The sequence below is a fragment of the Oncorhynchus mykiss genome, chromosome 10, assembly GCF_013265735.2.
Source record: "Oncorhynchus mykiss isolate Arlee chromosome 10, USDA_OmykA_1.1, whole genome shotgun sequence".
NCBI classification, from domain to species: Eukaryota; Metazoa; Chordata; class Actinopteri; order Salmoniformes; family Salmonidae; genus Oncorhynchus; species Oncorhynchus mykiss.
Window position 1 is genome coordinate 35,329,335 of NC_048574.1, and position 12,552 is coordinate 35,341,886.

Here is a 12,552-nt window from a genome sequence, read left to right on the forward strand (position 1 = left end):
CCTTTATTTTTTTGAGCAGTGTATATATGTGTATATATATATATATATATATATATAAACTCAGCCACAAATAATTGTCCCTTTTCAGGACCCTGTCTTTCAAAGATAATTCATAAAAATCCAAATAACTTCACAGATCTTCATTGTAAAGGGTTTAAACACTGTTTCCCATCTTTGTTCAATGAACCATAAACAGTTAATGAACGGTCGTTAAGACACTAACAGCTTACAGACAGTTGTCAATTAAGGTCACAGTTATGAAAACTTAGGACACTAAAGAGGCCTTTCTACTGACTTTAAACACCAGAAGATGCCCAGGGTCCCTGCTTATCTGCATGAATGTGCCTTAGGCATGCTGCAAGGAGGCATGAGGACTGCAGATGTGGCTGGGGCAATAAATTGCATTGTCTGTACTGTGAGACGGGACAGACAGCCGATCGTACCTCACAGTGGCAGACCACATGTAACACCTGCACAGGATTGGTACATCCGATCATCACACCTGCGGGACAGGTACAGGATGGCAACAACAACTGCCCAAGTTACACCAGGAACGCACAATCTCTCCATCAGTGCTCAGACTGTCTGCAATAGGCTGAGAGAAGCTGGACTAAGGGCGTGTAGGCCTGTTGTAAGGCAGGTCTTCACCAGACATCACCGGCAACCTACGGGCACAAACCCACCGTCGCTGGATCAGACTAGCAAAAAGTGCTCTTCACTGACAAGTCACGGTTTTGGCTCACCAGGGGTGATGGTCAGATTCGCGTACATGGTCGAAGGAATGAGCGTTACACCAAGGCCTGTACTCTTGAGCGATTTGGAGGTGGAGGGTCCGTCATGGTCTGGGGCGGTGTGTCACAGCGTTGATATTGCCTGCGTTACAGGGAAGACATCCTCCTTCCTCATGTGGTACCCTTCCTGCAGGCTCATCCTGACATGACCCTCCAGCATGACAATGCCACCAGCCATACTGCTCGTTCTGTGCGTGATTTCCTGCAAGACAGGAATGTCAGTGTTCTGCCATGGCCAGCAATGAGCCCGGATCGCAATCCCATTGAGCACGTCTGGGACCTGTTGGATCGGAGGGTGAGGGCTAGGGCCATTCCCCCCAGAAATGTCTGGGTACTTGGTGGAAGAGTGGGGTAACATCTCACAGCAAGAACTGGCAAATCTGGTGCAGTCCATGAGATACACTGCAGTATTTAATGCAGCTGGTGGCCACACCAGATACTGTTACTTTTGACCCCCCCCCCTTGTTCAGGGACATAGTATTCCATTTCTGTTAGTCACATGTCTGTGGAACTTGTTCAGTTTGTCTCAGTTGTTGAATCTTATGTTCATACAAATATTTACACATGTTAAGTTTGCTGAAAAAAAAAACGCAATTGACACAGAGGACGTTTCTTTTTTTGCTGATATATATTTTAAAAAATGCCATTGTCATCAAATGTTTTTTATTGAGGTTATACATTCTTTTAATTCAAGTTGGTTACAATTGTACTGAGACTTTGCGCTGCAGACACTGAACAAAAAAAATACGAGGCTAATTCATCACTTAACATAAGGGGATAAGAAGGGGAAATTACAATGATTAGAAACAAAAGAGATTAAAATAAATGGAGTCTAGAAGAAGTCCATGTCATCAGGTGCATCCAGGTCACGGTATTCAATGATGTTGCGTGGATCTCCCCGAGACATTCTGAAGGAGTGCAAAGAGGCACAGCATAGAAATAGGAAAGATTGAGAGAAAAATTAACAGAGGTTTCTAAACGTAAGTCTGTCATTAGCAGAAAAGGAAAGCTTTTTAAAAATGTTTTTATTTAACTCTAATTTTACCAGGCAAGTTGACTGAAAACACATTCTCATTTACAACAACGACCTGGGGAATAGTTACAGGGGAGAGGAATGAGCCAATTGGAAGTGGGCAATGATTAGGTGGCCATGATGGTCAGATTGGGAATTTAGCCAGGACAACAGAATTAACACCCCTCTTACAATAAGTGCCATGGGATATTAGTGACAAGAGTCAGGACACCCGTTTAACGTCTCATCCGAAAGACGGCACCCTACACAGGACAATGTCCCCAATCACCGCCATTGGGAATTCAGATTTTTTTTAGACCAGAGGAAGAAGTGCCTCCTACTGGCCCTCCAATACCACTTCCAGCAGCATCTGGTCTCCCATCCTGGGACCGACTAAAACCAACCCTGCTTAGCTTCAGAGGCAAGCCAGCAGTGGGATGCAGGGTGGTATGCCGCTGGCCGAAGATAATGGTGCGGTATTCGTCCCTAACTGACCATGGTCTCACCTGTTGTTGCGGGGTTTACCAGGGTAGCCACCACCCTGTCCACGGAAGTTGTCATAGTTACCCCGACCGCCCCCATACTGGTTTGGTGGGTAAGGAGGTCCACCTTGGGAAGAGTAAGGTACAGTATGTGTGTCATGTCAGAACAGAACACCCGAGAGCTGCAACCAAATTAATTACATAGTTGTGGTAAACTTAAATTTGTTAAATTCTCAGGATAAGTGGTGATGTAAAAAGAGCTTAATAAATCAATGTGATTGATAATATGATAGGAGATGAGGCAGAGGCTCACCTCCGTAACCCATGACAGGAGGACGAGGCTGGCCGGGACCGAAGCCCATGAGGCCCTGGGGAGGGAAGGGCATGCCTGGAGAAAGAACTCCTACAGAGAGATGGAGAGAAACAGGGTCAGTGGAAAAATACACACTTAGATTAAATGATACAGCTACACCTAAACTATTCTATAAACATTTGCTCCCCGGGGGGCCTTTTCAGGAGGATGTAACATTACAGAACGTTTGAATACAAAATTTATGGTGTAGAACAAATATGATTGTCAGCGACAACATGGAATCGTGTCAGCGCTATTCATTCTATTTCTATGTGCAACGTGTCCCTCACCCTGTCCTGGGCCAGGCGGAGGAGGTGGCTTCATCTCCGGGAGGGAAGGTCGCTTGGCATCCATGAGGAAATTGTTGAAAAACACCACCTCCTTTTTCACCTCATCAATTTTGTCCCCGTGTTTGTTCAGAATGTGCTTGCGCACAAACTCTGGGCCCTGGCCAGGCAGAGGGATCAAATGAATTCACATTTTAATCTGCACCACACCGTGGCAAGGGAAACGCAGACCAGTACATACTTAATGCTTTTTGGATATACAATATTTCTGTTGACAATTTACTTCCATCCTAACAGACACACACCTTGAACTTCTTGCCACTGAGGGGGCAGAGCCACTTGTCCTTGCCCAGCTCCTGGGTGTTTGCCGACACAAACTTCTCCACCTCATGCTCTGGGTCCTTTCGGCCCATCTTGCCTGCCTCCTCTTCTGATAGCTTCTCCTTCACACTGAATAGGGGGCTTAGCCTCTCCTCAAACGTCTTCTGCCACTCCAACACTGAGTGCATGACAGGGGGAGGGGGAGACAGTCAGTCAATCGTGTGTCAATGTATGATGCAGCCATCTCAAATGTGTGCCTAGCCAGTGTTGAATAGTACAGTAGTGTCCTGCTCACCTTCCCCGTGTGTGATGCGGTTGGGAGGGATGGGCCCACGCACATGGATCATGCCACAGCGGTTGGGCATCTCATCCTCGCTGGGGTACTCGCAGTTGTTGTAGTAGTCAATGGAATGGACAATACGCAGGTACAAGAGAAGACGGTCCAACACCTGGGAAGAGATGAAGGAAATCAAGTCAAGATAATGTACTTTTTCCTTTTCATTTGACCACTTTAGCATCAGACAAAACCCAAACATTGCACTGCATAAAAATAATGTAAAGCAGCTGTGTGCCAAGGCAGATGGATGGACCTTGACCAGCGTGTCATCCCTCTCCACAGTGATCTCGGCTGGGTTCCCCTCCTTGCTGCCCTCCTCTGCATCAGCTCCGCCCACACTGCCCAGTAGCTCCTCCTCCTCAGCGCTCACCTCCTCTATCAAGTAGTCAGTGATGTTCTTCAGGATGGGGTTCTGAGCCGCCATCTGATACAACCACACAATACGGGATTAAACATCCAAGAAACTGATAAGTTCATGATACATACTGCAAAGACGCCAAATTGCTTTCAGTGTCTTGTACCTCCACAGCAGACACATTATCTCCCCGGGCCTTTTGGCTCCACAGCCTGCCTCTGTCGTCCAGAGAGTGGATGAGTTTGGCTGACAGTTTGATGTCATTGCGCAGCACCTGTTTGTGCTGAGTGATGCCATTGATGTTGCGGACCCTCCGGGCTAGGTCTCTGTTCACCCCCGGGGCCAGCTCACAGTCACGCAGCTACACACAGTCAAGAGGACACATACAGGGTCAGAACACTCACTAACCAGCTGTGTGACTCAAGTGCCATATCTTGCTCATCATCAGATTCCAGTACTGCCTAATGTTGTAGTCTTGAAAGGTTGTTAAACTCACTCTGATGTTCTGGAGGTTCCAGCAGGTCTCCTTGATGTTGACACTACGGTCAAACGTCACCCAGCAGCGACGGAAGAACCTGAGGTGAATGACAGACGTTACATTTTCAACCGTCTACTACAGTCCATTAGCAGCAAGGAGCAGCAGACAGGGTCAAGCTGTGGATGTGGTCACGTGAAAGTGGAACTAACCTGCGCTCCGGTTGGGGATCAGACAAGCACACTCGCATAAACCCAGGATATCTCCGACATAACTGAGGGAGGCAAAAACAACAGGTTAGTTCTTCCTCCTGGATGCCTCCAGTCATTGTGTGTGTGGGTAACAGCTGTATCTGAGAGTCCCTTGTATCAATGTAACTTCAGAGTAGAGTGTCATTCTGACAGTCCATACAAGTGTTCAGTATGTTTGTACAGTCAAATTGCTTAAACTCACAGCTATGATCTCAGCCTTGGAGATTGTGGGGGCGATGCTCCTCATGAATAAAGAGCAGGTCCTGTGGAGAGGCCTGGGTCTCAGGGGCTGGTCCTCCTTGGGTTTCTTCTCCTCTTGTTTCTCCCTCTCTCTCGCCCTTTCCTTTGGTTTCTCCTCTTTGCTTTTCTTACCGTCAGCTACACAATGAGTGGAGCAGAGAAGTCATTACCTTACCAAAAATACACTGCTCAAAAAAATAAAGGGAACACTAAAATAACACATCCTAGATCTGAATGAATGAAATTCTTATTAAATACTTTTTTCTTTACATAGTTCAATGTGCTGACAACAAAATCACAAAAATTATCAATGGAAATCAAATTTATCAACCCATGGAGGTCTGGATTTGGAGTCACACTCAAAATTAAAGTGGAAAACCACACTACAGGCTGATCCACCTGTTGTCTATTTCATTTGCACAACAGCACGTGAAATTTATTGTCAATCAGTGTTGCTTCCTAAGTGGCCAGTTTGATTTCACAGAAGTGTGATTGACTTGGAGTTACATTGTGTTGTTTAAGTGTTCCCTTTATTTTTTTGAGCAGTGTATATTTGAATACTAGAATTTGTGAAAACAGTGACCCCAACACAGTGCCTTCATCACTCACCTTCACCCTCTTCTTCCTCTTCATCCTTGTCCTCCCCCTCCTCCTTTTCCTCATCGTCCTTGTCCTCCCCTTCCTCCTTTTCCTCACCCTCATCCTCCTTCTCTGCATTTTTATCAGAGGAATGATGGGAGTTGGAGTCGGAATCGGAGTCACTCTCAGAAGCACTGGCCTCATCTTCACTGTCTCCACTGTGCTTCCGCTTCCTCTTCTTACTCAGCTAACAAACACATGGGAAGGTAAATAGGTGGTGGTAAAGGTCAATAGATCCATCACTGATACAAATCAATTAGCCCAAATCCTAACTTGAGTACTGTTTTAGTGCAAATTTCCCACTGTCATTGATGCAAGTTAGGATTTGGCCCATTAAGAGCAGCACATTCAAAAAGTCAGAAAGACAGACTAAGACACACAGATGCTAAACACTAACCTTCTTAGGCTCAGGCACAACTTGTTTGCTTTTCACCTCTTTTTCTCCTTTCTCTTCTCCCTCACTCCCTTCTGCTGCTGCTTCACCACCACCGTTTGCCCCCTTCTCCGTGCTGCAGGCATCACTCTCCCCCTGTGGCAGAGTTTGCTACATCAATGACTAGTTGACAAGCATTTCACTACATCCGCAATAACATCTGCTAAATAGGAGTATGTGACCAATAAAATTTGATAACTCCCTGTCTCGAGGGGGAAGAATAGAGCAGGGCAAAGAAAAGGTGGTTACGACAAGACAGCATACATTCTCTTTGTCAGCTGGGGGTTTGCGGTCATTGTCCTGATTCTTATCCTTGGGCTCCTCTTTTTTGGGGGGTTCAGTTCCAGGACCAACAGCTGCCGCCCTGTCAGCTCTCTCCCTCTCCTCTTCCTCCTCAGACGGCAGCTCCAATATACGCAGGTCATGATCTGTCCCTCCCTCCATCTTTATCACCGCTGAATGACAGAGGGAGGACAGGGGTAAGGACACTGGTCACCAACCGGTCGATCGTGATAAAGCCTTGCATATCTATTTTTGTCTTATTCATTTCATGCTGTTGGCAGTAGGTGCACTAGCTGCCCTAGCGCTGGCATAGTGAAGTGTTCCCAGTTTGAACCATTTCATGTGTCTGAAGGTAAAACTGTGCCTACCCGGCAGCCCCAGGGAGAAAATCAAGATAACTGCAGACACTGATCTGAGCTTCATTATGTAAAGACTGTAAAAAGAAACCTCAAACGCACAGCAAAGTTGATACTGTGAGATTTAAACCATGACTAAAGAGTGTCAATGAATACAGCAAAGACCTGCTGTTTTTACAAGGAAGTTCACATTTAAGTTATTCAACACTTCACCGTCAAACACTTTGTTCAACACTTTTAGAAGTTATTAAATGTGCTTCTCCCTACTTCCACTACAACCAACACTGCACTTACAATGCATAAGTAGAAAATTGTATCGATAAGCTTGCATTATTTTTATCAGCTCGTCTTCAATATTAAGAAATATTCAACTTTCTCTGGTCATAGGAGTAACAACATGAATTGGTGCATGGGGCAGAAATAATGCAGTGCGACTAAAGTTGCCATTAGCTGGAATAATGTGTGTCCTTTTGGTCAGTCTCAGGGAGGGACGGTGAGAGGAAGCCTTAGACGCAGGCCATCAGTTCAGTAAATTTTTAAAAAGCAAATTATGCACACTCAGCTGTGCCTCAAGTAATACAACAAATTATATATTACCAGTGTGATTTTTAAATATCATTTCAAAATGGTCTGAGAAAAACATTGAACCACCCTCATTGCTACAGAACTGTTTTTAAATAGGTTCATGTTGCATAGGCGTACATTTTTTAAGCCAGGTTACAAAATTGTGAATGGTAGAACTTGGCTTGCATTTTGACTCAGAAAGTGATATTGAATCAGAAAAGGTTTGGTGACCACTGGGTTAGGATATATATATATATATATAAAACCTGTTGAGGTAACTAAACCTACCAACAAATAACACCCATCCTGACACTGCTCGAAACTAAGGTTGACATCCAAGTACTGTGCAAGAGAGCTGAATGAAGCCATTAGAGAGGTCTCCCACTGCCACCCACCTCCAACCACACCCACTACTCTACCTGCATCCAAGACCTTCATGATGGCCTGGGCCTTCTCCATGTCCAGGGAGACGGTGTCGAACCAGCCGTTCTCCATCAGGAATATGTAGACATTCAGCCGGTTCTGCAAGCCACTGTGGGCCTCAGCCTTCCGCCGGCCCGCCTCATCCGGGTGGTATTTGGATCTGAACCTGAGTTCACAACAATGTCCCCAAAAGAGCACGGGAGAGAGACAGGGCAGGGATGGAGGGGAGGAGAGCAGAATGTTAGAGAATGTCCTTGTATGTATGGCCAGGCCAAATAAACTGGCCTACAGCAATGAACTGGGACTAATATACTGCCATTCTATACCCAAACACTAAATCAAATTTAAAAAACTAAATTAAAATACTGGAGGACAACTTTTTTCTGAACGTTCCTGTATCCTGCAATGTCTTATTTTGGGGGAACACAGCATGTCCATCAATTAAATGCAACTACAATATATACTCAAAAGTATGTGGACACCACTTCAAATTAGTGGATTTTTACCCCCTTTTCTCCCCAATTTCGTGGTATCCAATTGTTTTTAGTAGCTACTATCTTGTCTCATCGCTACAACTCCCGTACGGGCTCGGGAGAGACAAAGGTTGAAAGTCATGCGTCCTCCGATACACAACCCAACCAAGCCGCACTGCTTCTTAACACAGCGCGCATCCAACCCGGAAGCCAGCCGCACCAATGTGTCGGAGGAAACACAGCACACCTGGCAACTGCCTCTGGAAGCAACATCAGCACAATAACTATTTGTTGAGACCTTCATGAAATGGGTTTCCATGGCCGAGCAGCTGCACACAAGCCTACGAGCCTATAAACGCTACAGCATACAATGACATTCTAGACAATTCTGTGCTTCCAACTTTGTGGCAACAGTTTAGGGAAGGCCATTTCCTGTTCCAGCATGACAATGGCCCCGTGCACAAACCGAGGTCCATACAGAAATGGCTGGTTTGTTGAGATCGGTGTAGAAGAACTTGACTGGCCTGCAGAGCCCTGACATCAACCCCATCGAACACATTTGGGATGAATTGGAACGCAGACAACAAGCCAGGCCTAATCTCCCAGCATCAGTGCCCAACCTCACTAATGCTCGTGGCTAACTGGGAGCTAGTCCCCCGCAGCAATGTTCCAACATCTAGTGGAAAGCCTTCCGAGAAGAGTAGAGGCTGTTATAGCAGCAATGTGTGGAGCAACTCCATATTAATGCCCATGATTTTGGAATGAGATGTTCAACAAGCAGGTGTCCACATACTTTTGGATATGTAGTGTATCTAGGTCCACTCAAGTGACTGGCATTTGAAGAAACACTTTTGTTCTGCACCTGGAAATGCTCTGGTGTCCTACTGTGGATTCTTCACAAAGTTTGCATGGTGTTATGTTTGTGTGTGAGTATAGCCGTTTGTGAAACATATCAGGATGCTTTAGGTCAACGCACCAAAAATAACTCAAAGGCAAAAGGGACACAGATATTCAAATAAAATAACATAACACAGTTTAGAATTTTACAGTTCAGAAGAGCAAATTTGCCATGGAGTGGACAAAATTTACCTTTTTTTCTCCCAGTATAACAACACATATATACTGAGAGGGGTCTCTTCTGTAAAAATGGGCTCCACTTCACCCCCCTACTGTGTTTGTGTGCGCACACAATTTCATTTTCGGTTTTGGGATTCGATTTGATCCAAATATAAAAACAAAAATGGGGGAAAAAAGCATCACATACTAAAGAAAATAAAATATTTCCATGCGCGCAAGTGGTTTATTTGTCTGTCTAGCTAGTATCCCTGGTACTGTACGTCTAAAAGCAACTGCATTGTGCGCAGTGCAAACCCTAGCTGTCTAACAACGATTCCTGCGAGGAGTTCCAGTTTTTCCTCATCTTCAAAAACCTTGTTGTGAAGGGCGGGGGAGGAGTGGGAGGGAAGAAGGTTTGGTTAAGTTAAGAAAAAAAAAATAACATTGACATTGTTTCATAATCCCTGGACACACTTGTGTAAAGTGTGATAAGCAAAACCGACAAACATACTGTTAAAAACTGTGTCAACTGATAATCCAAATCACTCACTTAAGAGCCAAATCTCTATCCTGTACTGTTTACTAGCTAGGCTATTTACTGACCTCTCTATTCATGATGGTAACCACCCAAAGCATTAACCAACTATTCTTATCTGAAGGTGGCATGGTATGCATGATAAGCCTGCCCAAAATACCAAGTATTATCTTAACACTTTCAATAATAGATCAAAATCGTTATATATAAAAATAGCTTAAATTAAGTATGTTCAGGATGTTTTAAATACACCCATTCAACTATACCCGATTTTTAGTGAGATATCCAACTAAAAGTATTGTATGCCTTGATAATGCAACCTGTCAAATATAGGCCTAACGTCTTCCACAAACTATACTCTCTTTACCAAGCTATTAACGAACAGCTCCGATAGCGCCAGATCCATTTGACTGACAATTTCTGTGAATAGAAAGGTTGTCAGTGTTGCCAGCCTAATTCACAGCGAACTGATCATGAATACTAATAATAGAGCAGCAAAGGCTATGATAATCGTACCACTCTTCATCTTTGTGCGCAAGGAAGAAGTCCTGCATCTGCTGCCGTCGGAAGTCTATCTTGTACTCATTATAACGTTTGACTGCCTCGGTCTCATCCACAGAGTCATCCAGGGACAGAAGGAACTCCTTAAAGCTCTTCATCACCGGAGGTGGCAGGCCCAGATCCATATCATGGATGTTTCCTAGCCTAGTAGACAAATGACAAGGTTAAAAAGAGTGTGAGAAAACCAGTTACTTAGAAACGGACTAACTAAGGGCAAGCTAATCTATTGGGTGGAACAGTTACAGCTCCAGTCAAGGACATGGTGACATTTTATTGTCATCTGCTTTCCACAGATGACAAAGTCTGCATGAACAGGTTGGTTGTGTCCAGTCTACTCTCCTCTCCTCACCTTGCCTGGATGGGTATGCCATGGTGAGGCTGCATGAGATGAAGGTCAGGGTGGCCCCAAGGCTGTGGAGGGGCGTAGCTGGGGCCTCCGCCACCACCGTAGCCCAAGTCATACCCACCATGGTAGGGATCTCCTCCATGGTCATCCCTGATCAAAACAGAGGGAAGATTAACTCAAACATTGTGTACAGCAATGTAGGTAGTGTAGGTAAATGTGATTCTCACCAATCTCTCCTCATGCGTTTCTGTTGGGGACTCATGTCGTGCCTGGGTGGGGAGAACCTCTCCCTGCGACCTCTCTCGTAGTCCCGATACTCCCCCCGGCTACGCCGCTCCCTGCCCCTGTCCCACTCCCTTGCAGATGGGCGCCAGTAAACGGAAAGAACAAAAAGATACATGTGAAACACCATGTATGTATGACATGGATTGGAATTGTTCTCTCCAATTTCAAAAGTTGCTTCCAATGTGCCATTATTTCTCTTTTGTTTTATACAAGTATATTCCCTCTTCCTCACCTGTCATTCCAGTCATCCCTACGCCTTTCCTCTCTCTCTCGGGAGCGGTCATAGTTGTCGCTCCTCTCACGACGGAACTTGTCTCTCCTTCTGCGATCATATTCATCATCACTGTCCGCCATCACCCTAAAAATGTAGGTCTGTAGACAAATAGCAGACATTAAAATGGTAAGTAGCTAACGGCAGCAAACAAATGATATCGAACGGGCCACAGTAATCAAGCTAATATAATCATCATAATTTGTTAAACACCAACATTACGTTGTCCTTAGCCAAATGTGTGTAGCAAAGCATGTGCCTCCTGATTGAGTTATGCTACTGGGAGTCACATGACCAGTTAGCTAACCAACATCTTACATGGCATTTCAAGTAGCTAGCTAGCCGTTTATGTAGCTAACGTTAACTAGCTAGCTTGAATATCTGTTTTTCGAAGTAGGTTTAGTGAAGCTAGCTACTTCTTTCTCAATGGTAGGCTAGTCGTAGTTTAATTAGGTACTTCCAATTTACTGCTAGCTTATTTACATGTTCATAGTAGTAAGCTAAAGTTAGCTTAGCTAGCGTCCCCAGCACTGTAATTTATATATCTAACTAGCCGCTTTAGTTGGAAGAAGCTAGCTAGTACCGGTAGACGCAAACAAAGCAAGGTCGGTATTTTTACTAGGCCGTTGTATTTTACGTGCTACAAAACATATGCTGTTACTTTCTTTACATAACATCAGCTTTAGCATACATCCCGTGACAGCATGAAATGAAACTTTATAGGCGGTAAATTACCTGTTAATAAAACAAGTTATTTTAGCAATGCTGCGTGGTCTCTTAATGGCGACGCCGTTAGACAGGAAACACATTTCCCGGAAGTTGGATTACACGTTCAAATTGCGTATTTAGTTAAGCATATAGCCAAACAACACAGAAAAAAGAACAATAAAACGTATAATAAAAATCACTTTTACAAACTTCACAAAGGTCTTATATCCATTTAATTACACATATATAGGTTGAATGCTTCAAAGGCAACATATGAATTTCAGGGGACGTTAATAATTGCACACAAATATGAATCATAAAGGGGTAGTTTTCATAAATATACACTGAACAAAAATAAAACACAACATGTAAAGTGTTGGCCACATGTTTCATGAGCTGAAATAAAAGATCCCAGAAATTTTACTTGAGCACAAATGCTTATTTCTCTCAAATTGTGTGCACAAATTTGTTTACATCCTTGTTATTGAGCATTTATTATTTTCCAAGATAAACCATCCACCTGACAGGTGGTGTGCGTGTGACTCAGATCACAGGGCTGGGACCACCAGGCTACATGATCCTGTCTGGTCCAATACTGTGTGCTGTAGCCAACTCCTCTATCATTGGCATGACACACATGGCATGACAACAACAATAGAAGAGTTGGCTAGAGCACATACAGTCCAGTACTCACCTTTGTCATTCAATGGCTCTTAG

General features: G+C 44.3%; 1 protein-coding gene across 2 annotated transcripts; it reads right to left on the bottom strand.

The window, feature by feature from the left end:
- Positions 1-1,397: 1,397 nt before the first annotated feature.
- On the bottom strand, positions 1,398-11,980 carry LOC110533734 (serrate RNA effector molecule homolog). 2 transcript variants are annotated; one of them, XM_021618216.2, is made up of 20 exons: positions 11,863-11,980; positions 11,089-11,228; positions 10,799-10,942; positions 10,575-10,721; positions 10,181-10,369; positions 7,597-7,766; positions 6,240-6,430; positions 5,976-6,071; positions 5,513-5,729; positions 4,866-5,041; positions 4,625-4,686; positions 4,434-4,512; positions 4,104-4,298; positions 3,836-4,006; positions 3,541-3,694; positions 3,230-3,423; positions 2,928-3,084; positions 2,599-2,688; positions 2,310-2,412; positions 1,398-1,699 (listed from the first exon to the last, which is right to left on the bottom strand). In XM_021618216.2, the coding sequence occupies exons 2-20, from the start codon at positions 11,208-11,210 to the stop codon at positions 1,624-1,626; spliced, it is 2,733 nt and encodes a 910-aa protein (XP_021473891.1). In that variant the 5' UTR covers positions 11,211-11,228; positions 11,863-11,980; the 3' UTR covers positions 1,398-1,623. The 2 variants fall into 2 exon arrangements, with proteins under 2 accessions (XP_021473891.1, XP_021473890.1); XM_021618215.2 differs by having other exon boundaries at positions 5,940-6,071.
- Positions 11,981-12,552: the final 572 nt, after the last annotated feature.